The sequence below is a fragment of the Taeniopygia guttata genome, chromosome 1A (assembly GCF_048771995.1).
Source record: "Taeniopygia guttata chromosome 1A, bTaeGut7.mat, whole genome shotgun sequence".
NCBI lineage: Eukaryota > Metazoa > Chordata > Aves > Passeriformes > Estrildidae > Taeniopygia > Taeniopygia guttata.
The window spans coordinates 23,728,742-23,746,487 of NC_133025.1; the positions used below are offsets into that span (position 1 = coordinate 23,728,742).

The 17,746-nt window shown below is 38.7% G+C and overlaps 1 protein-coding gene across 3 annotated transcripts in view; it reads right to left on the reverse strand.

The window, feature by feature from the left end:
* Positions 1–17,746, reverse strand: part of CFTR (CF transmembrane conductance regulator) — an 87,969-nt gene that overhangs the window by 12,080 nt on the left and 58,143 nt on the right. For all 3 annotated transcript variants that reach the window (XM_030257297.4, XM_072921614.1, XM_072921613.1), the window contains 5 exons: positions 15,897–16,047; positions 14,741–14,968; positions 12,662–12,762; positions 4,113–4,355; positions 1,155–1,310 (listed from right to left, as the gene is read on the reverse strand). In XM_030257297.4, coding sequence (XP_030113157.4) covers positions 1,155–1,310; positions 4,113–4,355; positions 12,662–12,762; positions 14,741–14,968; positions 15,897–16,047 — 879 coding nt within the window. The remainder of the gene's footprint in view (positions 1–1,154; positions 1,311–4,112; positions 4,356–12,661; positions 12,763–14,740; positions 14,969–15,896; positions 16,048–17,746) is intronic.

Genomic DNA, 17,746 nt, shown 5'->3' on the forward strand with positions numbered 1-17,746 from the left:
TAGGAAGCTATCAGAGAACAAACCAAATCTTCACAGAAAAAAGATGGAAACAGCTTTATTGTGGGGACAGGATGGGGGAATCACACAATTAGGGTCTGACAGCTAACAGTTAAAAGGGGTTTCTTGGCCACCTTGGTCGGCCCACTCCTTTGTGGGTGTGTCAAGGAGAAGGTCAAGGTGACTGGGGACCAAACCATATTTTTCTGTCTCTGGGGCTAGTAGCCACCCTCAAGGATGGATAAAGGCAGGACAGGCTGCATGGCCCCTCACAGTGTGGCAGGCTGATCTGCAGTTAGTCTCCCACTGCCCCTGATACGACGAGCCACTCACTGGTAAGATTGCCATCAAGTGTTACTTGAATTAGTCTGCCACAGTCACAAGATTTCCAAAGGAATGAATGCTGTTATGGAGGAGACTGTGTATGTTTTGAAACTGAAGTACTATCTGATGCATAACTGTCAAAGAAGAGATGGCCAATATGTGTTACTCATGTATCAGTGTTGTTGGTAAGGATAGGCATCAAAAGTACAAAGGAGTTAAAATTCTGCATTTCATTTGTACCCTTACAGTGAGCAATCACATTTTAGTTTTACTGTATGCAGACAATAATGTTCGTTTTTCACACAGATAATCCAGAACTGTAACTGATACAAGACACTGTCCAGTGGCAGGAACATTGGCAAGAGACTCAGAAGCCCTAGGTTTAAATGTTTGCTACCAGTCTGCCAGGGAAAACACACAATGTGCAGTGGCCACATGTTAACCATAATATGTAATGTAGAGCTTCAGAAAACAGTAGCTGAGAACACTGATTATATTTTATTTTCTTCAGGTGGCACTATCTTATCCTGAATCAAAATGTAGACTGTCTCATAGAGGCAGGGATAAGCAGGCTAGAAACACTTCTCTTCCCATTTCTAGAAGAATTCTTGTGGGAGCAGCAAGGGATTTTTAGGGAGAAACCCTAAAAATGCAAAGTTTGCTGTGAATCATTGCATCCTTCCACCCATCCATGCCACTTCCCTTTTCACAAAATCCATGTTTTGTTCGTTTCTAGGCATACAAGAACAAACATCTTAAAAGCAACTATGTACATACAGATATAGAACCAGTGAAAATAAAGGCAAAAAAAAAAAATTCAATAATCTCATTACCTGAGGAATCACTCCAAATGCTTTTCTCCATTGCTGCACGCTGACTGTGTTCCAGGAGACTCCATCAATCTGGATATCCCCTTCTGTATTCAGCAGTCTTAAAAATGCAAAAAGTAAAGTGCTTTTTCCTGAACCAGTTCTTCCTAAAAGGCCCACCTGCAATGCAAATCATACAAGCAAATATTTAATACTCTTCAGATATTAGTCACAGACTATTGCAAAAACCTTAGAGGTCTTAGCAGTGAAGAACAGTCCAGATGGGTCTCAATGGGATAGCAAATACAATTTATGTGGGAATGATAAAAGCCTACAGCAAGGGCAGAATCAAACACTGGAGAGAGTCTTCTTTGTTTTGCTAGAATTAACTAGATGAAAAATCTGTTATCCTACCCTTAGCTGAAGAACAGAAATTTGCTTCTCTATTATCTTGCACTGATCAGCCCAGCTCTTTGTGCCTTTTCACTTTGCCATGAAACCCTCATCAGCAAAATCACACCTGGAAATCAAAAACTAAGTAGTGAGGGCATTTATATCACCCTAGTAAGCTACTCCATTATCATATGATAGAAAATAAAGGGTCTAACTGATTAGTGGGGTAGCTTGGGGCACAGGAAGTGGTTACAGCAGACATGCCATTGGACACCTCTAAGCATCTGTGCAAGTCCTCAACCTGCCAAGTTGGTACTGATTTTCCTTACCTCTAGGGTGTGAAGAAACAAAATAATGTTAAAAGTTGTGTTTCCCTTGTAGGGGAACCAACCTATTGCCAGAAAAATCAAATATCTACAGTAACTACCAACAAACTCCAAAATGCTGCTTTTCCAACATCTGGGTTCACACAGCTAACAATGTCCTGTCTTGAGTGTGGGCAGCTTTTGTAGTGTGACCATACTGAAGAAAGGCTGAAGGCTTGTAGTGAATGGGCTACATCTGGCTGGTGACGGTCATTAGCAGTGTTCCTCAGGACTCAATCCTAGGGACAGTTCTCTTCCACATATTCAGCAATGATCTGGATGCAGGAGTCAAATGCACCATTAACAAAGCTGCTGATTGTACCAAACTGGGAAATGTGGTTGACTGTCTTGAGGACACGAGGCCTTGTATAGAAATCTAGATAGTTTGGAACATTGGGCAGTATTTAATTGCAGTTTAACAAGTCCAGATGTCAGATTCTGCATCTGGGATGGAGCAATGCCAGGCACAAGTATAAACTGGGAGAGGAGTGGCTGCAGAGCAGCCCTGCAGAGGGATCTGAGGGGCTGGCTGCCAGCAGGATCAGTGTGAGCCAGCTCTGTGTGCCTGGGCAGCCAAGAGGGCAAACCCCATCCTGGGGTGGTCACACACAGCATCACCCCAGCTGGGCAAAAGGGGTGATTACCCTACTCTTTAGCTTTGGAGCAGCCTCACTGGGAGTGCTGTGTGCAGTTCTGGGCTCTGCAGTTTCAGAAGGATGTGAAGGTGAGTGAATGCATGCAGAGGAGGGCAACAAAGCTGGTGAAAGGGCTGAAAGGAATGCCCTGTGATGAATGGACAGGAACGTGGGCTTGTCTAGTTTGGAGAGGAGGCTGAGAGGCAACTGATTTCTTATCCCTGGGATCCAGTGAGAGAACATATAGAAATGGTTTGAAGATGCACTGGGGAGGTTCAGACTGGACATTAGGAAGCATTTCTTTGCTAAGATGGTGGTCAAACACTGGAACAGGCTTCCTAGAGAGGTGATTGATGCCCCAAGCCTATAGGTCTTTAAGGCCCTTGATAATAAGCTTTAATTTCTGGACAACCATGAAGTGGTAAGGCAGTGGGACTAGATGATTATTCCATTCCATCACTCAGCAGAGCAGAACTCCTCTGTTTGCTTCTTGGTGGCTTACCTATGCAGTAGAGACAAATTCTTTCCAGTTTAAGGTGCATCTGAATCACAGCCCTTGAGGAAAGGATTTTTGGTTTTACTGCTCTCCCCCTTCTCTGTACAGTATAAAAGTGTCTTTCATTTTCCTTACTCCACTGCTTCAAGGGATCTTCCAGGAGCTAAATATACCAGCCTGCAGCAGCACCTGCATCTCAGCGTTCCAGGAATCACAGCTGTCTCTCTTTCAAAGGCAGAGTGCCTTCAGGATGGTGCTACAGGAAGTCAGAACTCTAGGTTCAAAATTTTGGTGCCCTCAAACTTAGTAGATGAAACATTCAGTTCATGTAAACCAAGGCAAAATCTACCAAACCTGGGCAGAGACTGGTACTATCCAAATTAGGAGTGAATATGTGCCTCATGTTGAGGCCAGGGAGCTGTCACTGAACCTATTCTCATTTACATGGGACAGTTAAAATCTCCTCCTCTTCCTCCATATGGCTTCAGCTCAGGAAATCACAAGCCTTTCTTCCCATGCCACCAAGGATGGGCCTTTAGCATGAACTTGAAGCACAGTGTTAAACTTCTACCTAAATGCTGTCCTGAAGCTAAAGCCCTTTCATAAACATAGCCCCAAACACACATGAAGATTAGAGAGGTTTGTCAATCCTGTAAAGAATAGCTGTTTATGGTCTGTAGTACAATAATTCAGGGTGGTGTAGTGCCCTCATGGAATGGGTGAGACGGCACCTCCACCCTCCGGCCGCCGGAGCCAGCGGTGCGTTACCCTTGGCACGGCAGCCTGTATTCTTTTGTGCCCTGCCCCATCGGGTCAGGCTGTCCCCAGCACCTGCATTCACCAGCAAGCTTCCCTCTCCACAGCAGCAGAATTTCAGGCACAGGAATACAGCTTGGGAAACTGTTGCATATGTATTGTATCCTAAGTCATTTCTGTTCTTCAGTTAGTTTAGAAGATATTTTGTTTTGCAACAATTTCATTTAGAAAATCTTACTGGACTCAAAATTCTCTTTAGTCATCAAATAGGCTTATGACAATTTTATACTTAAGCTTAATAGAAGTCAGAAAAAAACACAATAAAACAGTGTCTTACCCTCTGCCCTGAACTTATTGAAAAGGAAATGTTTTCTAGTACAGCAGCTCCTCCATCACCGTATTTGGCTGTAAGGTCTTTCACAGTCATCTGGCCCCCAGATGGCCAGTTCTTCTCTTCCTTCACATGCCTGTTTTCGATTACAAGGGCATCTGAAAACTGATTATTCTTCTGTGGCTTAATGCTTTTTGTCTCTTCTGTTGGCATGTCAATTAATTTAAATATTCGTCCGACAGACCGCATCTACAAATCAAAACAAATGTATTCTAATTGTAATTCATACTAAACTATCAAAACATATAAAATTAAATTATTCCTACTTCCTAGCCAGAATAGTGAATCTTTTTTTTTTATGTATAAGCTACTGTCATGAGTAACCCAAAACTTTATTGCACTGTGATCTAATCTAAATGTAGCTACTTCTCATCTAGAGCTCTAGATTCCATTGCACTTGTACTACTGATTTTGGTCCAACATGGGATTCCGCTCACTTCCTTTTTAGATGGACATAGTAGCTCTTTCTACCTTAAAAATCATATTTTGAAAAATTGATGACTCGTATCTAGGAAAACAAAATATAATCATAAAAACAACATGAGCCACTTAAACTCTTTCCTTCAGGAAGGTATGGGTTTGCCCAAAAACTGAAGTTCTTTGAATAATGACTGATCACCAAAGATCAGTAGACTGCATGGGATTTGAAAAATGCAAAGCAGTAGCATTAAGTAAAAAAGGAGCAATCATTAAACAGTGACATTAGAGTAGTTATGAGAAATTGTAGTTAAAAAAAAGTTTCTAGGAAGTTCCATGATAATGAATTTTTTATCAGTAATTATATATATTATGTGAAATAATAAAATCTTGTAGTTCATGAACTTTAGACAGACGTTGGTAGTAGCAGTCTTGGTGCATTTTCAAAGGAACATGGGACTAGGAAGGATCCTCTTGATCTTTTTATCAAATGGGTCAAGGGTTAATCTCCTTCACTACAACTTCACTGCTCAGGTGTTCAGAAGACGTATTTTTTACTTTATGGACAAGTTTGCTGTTATAACTTTATTAATTTTAAATTATAAAGATCTCCTTTTACCAGCTGCTTTTTCTATTCATTTATGGAGGGACACCTTAGATCCTATCACTCGTTGTTCTCTAGGACTAAAGAAAATCCATGTTTAAGCCACTTTCTTAATATATGTTCTCCTTCTCCAAATTCCCCAGTTCAAATCAAGCTTTCCTGTCTAACCAGAATGCACACAGCATTTTGGATGATGTTTTACCAGGACGTTATACAAATCCATTGTTACTTCCCTATCTATACTAGGAATATCTGCATTAACACATGCTAGGATCATACACTATTTTCTTCACAGTCACATCTTACAGTCAGCCTTTGAGTGAGAGATGGTCAGCCAAGCTTTCCTCCATTTTAGCCATTTCTAACCAAGATCCTCACTTACAGCTGAGGTTATTCTTAGCAGTCCCTAAATCCAAGGCTTTGCACTTTAGTTACTGAAATCTATTTAATATCTGCCATTTGAGGTCACCTAATACATGTAAACTCTCAGGATTCTTTATGCCAACACTGCCTTTCAGCTTTGTGTCACTGGCGGATTTCTTGAACACTTTCTTATTTTGTTGAGAGCACTTAAAAAAGATTAAAATGAGCTCAGTCAGCAATCTAATCTTTGTTGAGTAGCCTCCCTACAGGTTAATACTTACAGCTTAATGCCATTTCCTTTCTGACCAACTCATTAACTAGTTTACAGTTACAATAATCCTGATATCCTTCATTTATATAATTCCTGAAACAGAGCCACAATCAATGCTTTCCTGAAGGCAAATGAGATCTATTACATTACTTTTATCTGGAAAATAAATCATCAGTCACAGTTATGAGGGTAGGGTGATGCAACCCTAATGTCAGCAAATCTAAGTAACTCCAATCTATAAGCATCACATTTTTAATTAATTCTTAAAAATAGTTTGTAGAGACTGCTGCTATCACACTAACAAACTGATGGTGGTATCAATGACTTCTCATTTCTCCTTCTCAACAAAATGTTGAAAGTTATTTTATCGCATGCCACCACCACTGCCTGCTTGTTTATTTATTTGAAGTTGCCATTATAAGATTTCCAGCTTCTCGACCAGTTCTTCCTCAACACTTGGATGTGAGGTCTGCTCTACCTGGTATGGATGGCATTGTTCCAGTCTGGTTTTATGTGTTTAAGTGAAATGTCCAGCTGCAGAACCAAATCACCTCTAGCTGAGGATTCTGATTTTAGATGGACTGACTCACAGGTGGTCACAGGTGTGTGTCCCTCCACAAACTGTACAATTTAGCAAGACCAGTATTCTAGCTAGTTTGCATGTAATTCCTACCTCAGATATTATAAATCCTGTTTCTACCTTCTGATCCACTTTGAAGTCCACAGGTTAAACACTGCCTTTTTAGTGAAAATTAAGATCAAGTATTTATCCAGCTTTTGGGCCATTTGCAAGCCTAACTCTGATTTTGTCAAGTTTCTCTTCTCTCTTTCTTGACCTCTGACACGTAGCTTGTTTGGGTTAACATTAAAATCCATTCTGTAGAGGCTGTAATTCCTAATATACTGTCAGAGAATGTTGTTCATGCTGGCAGTCCTAGAGTCTTCAAAATGTCCTATTTTTCTGCTGTTCAGGAAACAAGCTTCAGCTCCCTTCTTGAAGAAGATGTGACTTCCCTTTACATTCAGGTACCTCAGTGCCCCAGTCCAATTAATGAATTAATTAGATTCCTTGTTTTACAAAAGCTTGTTCCTGTAAACAACATTTTTTTTCTAAACTGTATTCTCAGAAATAGATTTCTGTTTAGTGATATCATGGAAAATCCTTTGTGCATCTTTAACTGCTTTTATATTCTTTATGAAAAGTGCTTCTACTTGACACATTAGGAACAATTCCTTTTTGCTCTTCAATCCCAACTGAAAAACTATTAGAGAGATTTTCTATGTGGAAGTAAATGCAAGGGAATACTGGGATCATAGTTCATATCTCATCATCTTGCAAAACAATTGTGACAGAAGTTCTAAAAAGCATGTTAACACACAAGCCCATCAATTCTTATTTCTCTCTCAACCACTGTGCAAGATGGAAAAGCATGGTCATCATCATGTTCATATGTTTATGCCAGCTCTTTTTGGTGATACAAACAAGAAGACCTTGGATCAAGCTGACAATTTTCTCCCCATTTGGCTGTCAATAGTAAATCCTACAATGCAGTTACTTTAAATGGTGTTTGATGGTACCTTTGTTTTCAGAAAACTTATAGAAATATTGTCATTTTAGAAATGCAGATCTTTCTTGGCTTCATCAAGAGCTGTGAATGTTTGCAGGGGCAGAGATTCCCCATAACTACCCAAGAGGTCATACCACTACACACTGTCTAATGTCTGCTGTGAAGCCAGTTGGATGAGAAGCATTTCTCTACAAAATAAAATTTCATCCCAATGAAAATAAAAATTTAAAAAAAAAACCAAAAAAAAAAAAATTCATCCTAGCTCCCCTGAAAGACTTATCATTTATGTATTTTAGACAGTCAATAATTTAAAATCAATTCTGAATTCCTTGTTATATAGCTTGAATTATTATTTAAATCTGTGCAGAATGTAGCATCTCAGGAACATTTGACAAAAATATCCATTCTTCCTTTTATGGGTAGAAATGTTCTGTCATTCATAATGACAGGTATAGGATAGGTGACAGCAAATTACTTATCCATTATTCCCATCAGTACTGTGCCAGCTATATTCATGTTTAACTAGTACTTTTGAATAAAGGCGTATATTTACTATTTTCATCCCTAAGTCTATGGCATAGTACACTATTTTTAGCCTTGCCTAATTGTATTTTACTGAACTTTTAATAGCACTGCAAATTCTTGTACTTATTTCTTCATTAATATCACTTAAACTCTTCTTAACTTTGAAGGAGAATTCATAACATGATTATATAATTCATATTTCCAGAAGGTGGAAGAAGTAATTCTTTTACAAGTAAGCTAATAGTGTTAATTTAATCAGGCTCTTTGTTATCTTCTACTCAAAAGACAGCAGTCACGCTTTTCAGACCAGACACACACTGTATTCAATGGCTGTGTTGCCAGACATCACCTCTTCACACAAGCACACTGCTTGCAAAGTGCACTGTGCAGCTGGGGGGATCTGTGGGAGATTGGTCCAATGGTTTGTGTTGTAAAAAATCTTGTGCATTAAGTCACTGCCAAAACTGGCTCTGTAGGCAAAACATATGGTTTTTACTGAGGTTCCACATCATCTGCTGTTACATATTGGGTGCACTTATAGGATGTATGCTTCTCTTCTGAACTGCAAAAGTGAAATACCTAGCTCATTTTAAACTTTTTGCTGATTTTTTTTTTTCTTTTCTTCACACTGCTATGGAAGCAAGCAGAAAAGATAATGTTCTATAGGTTTTTTTCTTCATTATGTTCCTTTCCAGAGGACCAATACCTCACTTTGAGGACTGCCATTCTGATGCAGATTTTACAGTCAAGTATTTACTTAAACTTGTGTTTAAGTGTTCTCAGATTTTCTGCCAACAGTAGTAAAAACCGTATTAAGATCATGTCCTAGATTAAAAAAAAAAAAAAGTCAATAAAAATAATCTGTAAATGCACCATTCTTTTTCACAGCTGTACTTTAAATTTGGTCCTTTTTTTACCCTGTATTACTTTAATTCTTCATCATCCCTGATGTACAGGGTGAGGCACTGTGACGTTTAGCACATCCTTGATGTACAGGGTGAGGCACTGTGATGTTTAGCCAGTTGGGTTTTAATATCTCCTTGGGAGATCCTTTTTGTTATCTCCTTATATAAGTAATCTTGGTAATAGTAAATGCATGGCATTTTCTCTTTCCCTGATAAAGGGAACTGTCCTTAACAGTTAAAGCACTGCTGCTGCAGGATATACATCAGTGAAAGAAGAGGTTAGAAAGCATTAAAATAATCCACTGGGACTAGCTAATGGTTATCTATGAAAGCAGCACCTACTGAAAAAAAATTATTTTCTATCTCCTTATGAAGGGGGAAAAAAATCAAAACACTACAAGACTGCCTAGAAAGATTGGAAGAAAAAAACTGAAAACCAACTAAAGGGATATTAGCAGGAATGATCAAAGTGAAACAGTAAGTCTAGCCTAATTCATAGCGTTAAATGAAGCAATGAATATCTGTCAGAGTGACCACGTATGTTTGGAGGGGAGGAAGGGGGGTATGGGGGGTTGTTTGTTTTTAAATAAAGGCAGAGCAGGCAAAGTATCAGGGCTGTAGAGAATGAAATGCCAAAACCACTAAACCAGTATGGGGTATTAAGAGACAATAGGGATTTGAAGCCAAATGTGTACAACAAAATTGCTTCAAAGACAGCAGCTGTGTATGTAGAAATAAAAACCAACCTAGGAACTCAGATTTCTTCAATCTATGAACCAGTGCCGTGGAAAGCTCAAGATGGAGATTGTGTGGAATAAAGTCAAATTTGCCACCTACCCATATGTTTGGCCAGCTATTCCTTTGGATGTGGCTTTCAACCACTTGCAGAAAACTCCAGCTTGTATGACAGCCAAAGACTGCTCCCTACAAATGTGCTATTCACTCAGGCATGCTTGTCTGCAGGCTTGTAAACACAGATATCATAGCTGCTCAAGGAAGGGCAAGAGTGATGTCAACTAGAGCGGTGTGTGTGTATCTGTAACTGGAGACACCTGGAGATGTGTCTGTTCTAGTCAATCTGGTCCTGTGGGGAACTTCAAACTACCTCTAGAGAGAAAAATAGAGTATAACTAAATAGGCTACTAAGTCAGGCAACCCTTTGCGAAACTTCTTTAGCCAAAGAATTGTAAAATACTTTGATGAGGGAAGTGCTAAATGCAGAGACTAAATAGTAGGAAATAATATATCTGTATCACCCAGTGAAGCAGTTTTATTATCTTGACACCATTAAGCTGCTTTTATCTGCTTTTGCATAGGAACAGCTTTTGAATGTCAAGAAAACCATCCTTCCAGCAATATCTATTAGTTTCTCCTCTGGCATACTTAAAAATTCATGTCATGAGGGTGGGCAGTTATCAACTGGTAAAACTTGTCCAGAGGATCTACCCTATAGCCTTGTGGACCTTAGAAGGCTATCAGTAACATAATGTGACAGGTAACCTAACCAGTGGTCCAACACAGCTCTTTGTCTTAATACAGAGGAAAGTACTCAGAAATGTCTAGAGCAACTTGAGACACCCTTTCCCATGGAAAGGGAGTTACTTTCTTGTTGCTACTAATAGGTGACATTTTAACACCACTGTACTTTTAAAAAGGGGAAGGTCTTCTTTATTGACACATTGTGTCCAGCACCCTCTGAATCCTACAGAAGTTCCTGTTGGTCTTGTGAAACACCTTCAGTTTGTATTAAGCCATGTAATATGCACACATTATTTGCATACAGATTTTTATACTTAAAGTGATCACATTCTGCCTTACAGGGGTTGGAGTCTACAAATTACAGCCAAGTGAATTAACACAGTTGTTGCTGTGGTGGTTTTGGGGGGGCTGACCTACTGGAGAGCAGCTTTGCACAGAAGGGCCTGGGAGTCTTGACAGATGACAAATTGACTATGAGCTGGCAGTGTGCCCTTGAGGGCAGGAGGGCCAGTGGTAACCTGGGGTGCATCGGGATGGCCAGCAGGTGGTCCTGGCCCTCTGCTCGGCCCTAGTCAGGCACCTCTGGAGCGCTGTGCTGAGTTCTGGGCTCCTCAGCACAAGACAGACAAAGAGGTGCTGGAGAGGGTCCAGTGGGGGGCCACAAAGATCATTTGGGGTTTGGAGCATCTCTTTTATGAGGAGAGACTGCAGCAGCTGGGTCTGTTTAGTCTGGAGACCACTGAGAGGGGATCACATGAATGCATATAAACATCTCAAAGGCGGCTGTCAGCTGGATCGTGCCAGGCTCTTCTCAGTGGTGCCCGTGACAGGACGAGGAGCAATGGCTATAAACTGGAACACAAAAAGCCTCACCTCAACTTAAGGAAGAACTTTCTCACATTGAGGATGACAGAGCACAGGAACAGGCTGCCCAGGGAGGTCCTGGAGTCTCCCTGACTGGAGACATTCAAACCTCATCTGTGGGGAGTTCCTGTGTCACATGCTCTAGGTGACCCTGCCTGGTCAGGTGAGTTGGACAAGAGGACCTCCAGAGGTTCCTCCAAACCCTAAAAATTCAGTGATTTACCAACATCACATTTTATTTCATTTTTAGTCACATAACTACTCTTCAGCAGGTCTTGCAGTTACAGCAATGAAGTGCTCGCCCTTCAAGACAGACTGCTCATAACAAAGCGAAGAAAGAACGAGAATAAAACATTTGGTGGGTAGGATATACTGCTGAACGGCCATCCGCTTTCTCGACTATGAGCAGTCATATTTGCAAACAAGAGATTAGATGCTGTAAGTGGTTAAGTCCTTGTTCTGAGGCCCTTAATGATTTCCCTCAGGGTGAATCTAGTTGAATAATTTCTTTTTTAAAAAAATTAATGTTAGGCTTGCAAATATTGCTTCACTGTCACCATCTGCCCCAATATATTTTTAATATGACAATTAATTTCAATTAATCGGGATTTAAGGGGCTCTGAAATCTGCTGTAAATTTTTTGTTTTCCACTACTGAAGCAGTAAGCTCAAAAAGTTGATTTAGTCTTCAGAGCGGGTAAGACAGGATGTGGGAGATCTTTTTTCTCAGAATTTTTTTTGTTTATAAGACTACGGTATTTTATTACACTAGTTCTGTCTAGAATGAATCCTAAAATGAATGAAGTGAAAAGGGATCAGTAACTACTACATTTTAAAAGAAAAACTAAAATTTTCATACATTTGAGCTAATGTATGATGAAAAGTATAAGAACAAACATACTCTTTTATGAATTTCCTGTCTGCTTGACATATCTCAACAAATAGGTGATGAGAAGTTAACCTTGTGAAATACTCTGTTTTAAAGTGTCTACCTGTGAAAATTACACGACTGCAAAGTCTTGTGTCAGAGGGCATTTTACATAAAACCAGAAAAAGACTGCCAGGGAAGTCAAGGACAGATTTTTAAACCACTATTGATAATAGGTGAAAGGAACTCTAGAACATCCATTGTGACATGCTATGCAAAGTTGTTAAGTAGACCAAGTAAGGTATATTTTATATATATAAACACAGGAAATATAGCATAACAAAACAACCTCAAGCCTTTTTGAGGTTTTCCTATCACTGCTACATCTGCAATCTGAATCCTCAAGTACAAGTATTTGCTCTTGCCTATTCCAGGCCAGAAAAACTTCTGATCATGGAAAAAGGCCATTTGTGCCACCCCAAAGCCAGTAGTTTGCTATCAAAGATATGAGAGAAACTTTTCTGACATATCTGCATAATATTCAACTCTGAAGATAATTCACTGCACAACTGTAATCAACAAAATAAGGCAATTCCTCAAAAGAAAGCACAGCATCGTGCATTTTTGCTTACCAAACTATCAACATCTATGCTTGAGTTTACTGCCCACTGCAAGGTTCCCATGATGTTCATAGCTAAAGTAAGAATAATTCCAGCTGTACCTGGTCCTTCACCTGTGGAGAGAAAAACACATATCTTAAAATGCATATTCATATTCTGGCCTCTTTTACTTCATGGAGAAAACATGGATTTGCTAATCATAAAAAGGACTAAGAGCTAAATCATAGTTTAACACCTGGCTTTGGCAGTGAATTCACTAGAAACCCTAATCTTGCTTGGCAGAAGAATCTTGGTACTTAAACTGTAAATAGAATCAGGTCTCTGCAATCTTGATTTGACTCCTTTTTTCAACACGCATGAGTCTTTGAAATTACTAAAACACCACACACAGCTAACAACTCTAAAATTCAGAATGGCTTACATTTTGACTTCTTTGACAAATAGAGGATGTTCTCCTTAGTGTTTTACAAAGATGTAGATGTAAATTTTTAGCTTTAATTGTTGGCTGTTACAAGCATGGGATTTCCCAGGGACTTTATGACTTCATACACTACAATATAAGCATTTAATCTACCACACTGTTGATTTTTAACCTCACTACGTGTTAAATGGAATTGAGAATTTAAGCCAAATGCCTTTCTATGATTTCTCCATTCCTTACATAGTTTTCTTCAATGAACCTCCTCCTGTTTTCTTACAGATGTCTCATTACATAATTAAATATAAAAGTAAGCAATAAAAGCAAAATATTCCTCATGAAAGCAGATAGATTAAGAAAAGGCATTTAGTTTTGCTCCAAGGGCCTATTATTTATAACAGTAAATGTTATAATGGTGGCAAGATGACAAATTTTAATATTTTTTTAAAGTGTTTTAACTCCTTTTCTCAAGTAAAACATCCAGGACAACTAACATAAGAAATTTTTTCCTAAAAACCCCAAACTACTAAGGACACAGAGTGAGAAATGAGAAGGACAACAGGGAATATTGTTTCCCATGAATGGTAGAGGAACTAGAAGTCTCCTTAGTAACAAAAGTACTGTAAGTGCCTATTTTCATATAAAAGTATTTGTGTCTCCTTTTGTAAGAAGAACTACAGCTCCTTCTACAAGAAATAGAGGATAGCATTTCATAAATTGTACAATATTTGATAAATTGCAAACTCTTATCTAACTCCTTTTCAACACTGAAGTACAGCTGAAAGAAATGTGAATATTGTTAAATTTAAAACCCTCCTCCTAAAATTAAAACTCTTGTTTTGAACACTGTGACCATAGTACTGGAACTGCATACAGATCCTTCACACAAAGCTCAGTGTAAAACTTGGAGAGGTAGAGCCATGTCTAAACATAAGAAAAGCATAGTGAATAAAAAACTGTATTTGAAGATATCTCTAGCTGAATTTTTCCACATAAATGAATTATTAACATTTTTGGGACATCATACTCCTAATTTTTGCTTGTTTGAGGCTGGCTACACTTGGCAAGTCATGGGCAAATACAAGATATTGTGTGATTCTCAGTCACATACTGTGTTTACGAGGAGTGGTGAGTAATTTTTTAGGAGATTTTTAATAGAATTTGCAAAATTTCACATAGAAAAATGAGTCAGTGGGTTGGGAATTAAAGAACTGGATTATAATTTCTCCTAATGGTGTGAGTTTTAAAAGGTTATTTAAACTTTTCATGTCTTAGCCATTTGCAAGTGTGAGGAACATTAACGGCTCTTTACTAAAAACCTTTGAGCTATACAGGTGTGATCAACAACAAAGATTGTCAGAACAGTAATGTGGTTTCAACCTCATGAGATAATTTTACAGCAATTACTATGAACAAAATGAAAGTTTTGTCCTTTCAGTTATTATTTTCAGATTAATCCCTTTAACAAGTCCTCTACAATATCAGACTGCAGGCAATAATGGTGTTATTTCTATTTTAATTAAATTGTGTTTACTACTGTGACATACTTAAAGCAATTATTCCAATGTATGCTAAATTCCACAAGAGCTTATTTCTCTCTGTGTTTTCTAAAGCTGAGCTGTTAAAAAGAAGCAGCAGACTTTCATTTCAGTTTTCAGGTGACGTTACCATACCTGTAGTTATGATAGAGATAAATACCACAGCAACAAAAAAGACAACAAAAATAATTTCTATCCTCATCTGGAACCAGCGCAGTGTTGACAGGTAGAGGAACCAGTTTGCTGTGTGTAGGTTCAGAGCTTTGTGAAAGAGGGTCTCAAAATACGGCTGCCGCCCAAACGCTCGCAGTGTCCACAGCCCTTTTAAGCTTGTAACAAGATGGGTGAAGATTGGACTCCGAGCTGTAAAGTGTTTAAATTAGAACACCAGAAACATGCATCAGGAAATGCCTTTGATATAATGCAAACACCCCCCCATTCTCTACCTCACAGCAGGGTAACTACTGTCAGTGTAGTAATTTATATATGTTGTCAAACTACATGACTGAAGTAATCCTAACGAAGGATATACAACAACAGTCCTTGCTTTCTTAGCACAGGCAGAGTACCTTAATGCTCCGGATTCAACTGCACTGACATGGTAATTTTAAGCAGATCTTGCATTACATAAAAAGCAGTGAGCCAGTGCTGGATCTCTGTAAACATCAAATAAATTTAAATTTAGGTCTGAGGAGCTCCAGAATTACACTTAAGTAAAAGGAAAGAGAATCGCCACTGTTAAAGATTCAGGACTGATTTGCTGAGGGTCTGCCAGTTTGCTGCAAAGCCAGGCAACAGTGCATGGTCTGAAAATTCACACTTCCGAATGAGGTTTTCAATTTTATATGGAAAATTTTAGTCTCTTAATGGGGGGAGAGGAAGGAAATTTAATCAGATACCTTATTCAGAAATGGGAGCTCTTTGTGATCAAGATATATCCGTTGAAATTTTTTCTTACAAAGAAACAAACTCAAAGGGTACATACCAAGTCTGACCACAATTTTGCAAGTTACATTTACTCTCAAGAAAACTGTATGTCAGGACTTTATTTGTTTTCAGCTGCGGTGGTGATAAAGCCCATCTTTTAAAAGTCCTTTTTTATTGCTCTTTGGCAGCAGAGCACTCAGTATTGGCTGGATCAGTAACAGCCCTGGCTTTAAGGAGATATGTGTTCTGCTCCAAAAGACAATGTCATCTTGCAAGAGAAGACGCAAAAAAGAGGAGAAAGAGTGAATCACTTCTCAATTGATTTGCTGTGGATTTAAAAGTCTACCAATTTTGCTGCGCCTACCTTCAGATTCCAGTTGTTTCAGCTGCTGAGAAGTGTGAAGGAAGTATGCCCTTAACAGAATAAAGGCTCCTATCACAGGCACTGATGCCAGGAAGATGTAGGGTTCTAATATTGAGACTACTGTTATAGCGCCAATCACAATCAGTATTAACTGTAGAAGGAAAGAAAAATACTATTGATACAGTAAACTTGTAACTTTATAGATTAGAGATTGGTGATGAATCTCCTTCCTATGGCAACTACATATTGTTTCAACAAACATAAAGTGCTAACCTAAGAAGATTTGCAGCTGAGAACAAACCTCCATGAAAAGATAATGAATAACTTGGACTAGATCCATAACCTGTTACAATAAGCTGCCATTTTTTCTAAGAGATGGAAAAAGTGTTTTCTCTAGTACAATTTGTATTGCAGCCTTCTGAAGTATGAAGCCACACAAAAGCAATGCAGCTAGGCACTCACTTGCCACTTAAAATTGTAAGAATGAGACTTGCAATACCTGCAGCCCCCTACCAAACCTACCGGTGCAGTCCCTGTCTTGTCTGGACTAGGTGTGCAAGACTGTCAGGAGCTGAGTGACAGTCTCCTGCACGTTCTGGGCAAAGCAGTCTTGCTGAGGATCAGAAAAAGTGGGCAGTTGTACTTCTTTGGTCAACGAACTGTAACTCATAGATGAAACCAACACTACTGTTTGTCCTGATCAGAAGACAGGGAAATAAATTGTATGAGACTCTCTGGTATGACAAATTAGCAGTTTCAGGAGAAATAAAAAGGTGTTTAAAAGTGTCAGATGATAAAAGGAACAAAATTATTTTAGAGTTAATCTATTTTAACCTACTAGAGACTACTACAATTTTAAAAACTCATCCTCAGTATCTCTAGACAGATTTAGCTAAATCTGGTCTTGATCTTTACTCTAGAAGAGACTCAAGCAGGTAGACTGCTTTTGTTCTCATGTCAAAATGTAAAGAAAATAAAGTATAACTGTGTACATAGAATAGCAAAGTTATGCTTTGTACCAAAGTGTTACTTCTAACACTAAACAGCTACTTCAAGCTGCAAACTTACCAGCATAAAGCAAATGCAAATGGACAATTTGGGACAAAATTATGAACATTGCATTGGAACATCACTGCAAATGACCAGTCAGCAAAGAAACAGATGGAAAGGAAAACTAATTTCACATTAGGAAGAAACCTGCAGTGGGTGCTTTTGCTACTTCATCCACATAAATTCAAGAAAGGATTTAAATTTCCAATATTCCAAGTTAGAGGTCTTTCATTAATAGGTAAGCACATTCTAAGTTTCCTATCACTTTTTTTTTTTCATCAGAAATCTGAGCAATAGCAGCATCACATTATATGAAAAAGAATTACATTACAACTGAATTAGCTAAAGGAGGAATGGCTTTGAACTGAAACAGAGCAGGTTTAGATTAGATATTAGGAAAAAATTCTTTACTATGAGGGTGGTGAGGCATTGGAACAGGTTGCCCAGAGAAGGTGTGGATGCCCCACTCCTGGAAGTGTTTAAGGGCAGATTGAAAGAGGCTCTGAGAAACCTCATCTCATGGAAACCATCCTTGCCTTTGCAGGAGGGTTGGAACTAGATGATCTTTAATGTCCCTTCCAGCCCATACAATTTTATGGTTCTATGAGTTCTTTCACTATTTTCCTCATTTCCCTTAAAGAAATGGTGATATGTGTGAGTTATGCTTGTGAAGGCTGTTTAGCACTGGTCTGCAGCAATGCAAGAATGGATTTGTGTTTACTCATTACTTCAAACTGCAGAAATTAGTAACACTTGTATCTCTCTCTAATTGTTAAGAAGCAAATGAGCTATTCAAGTGA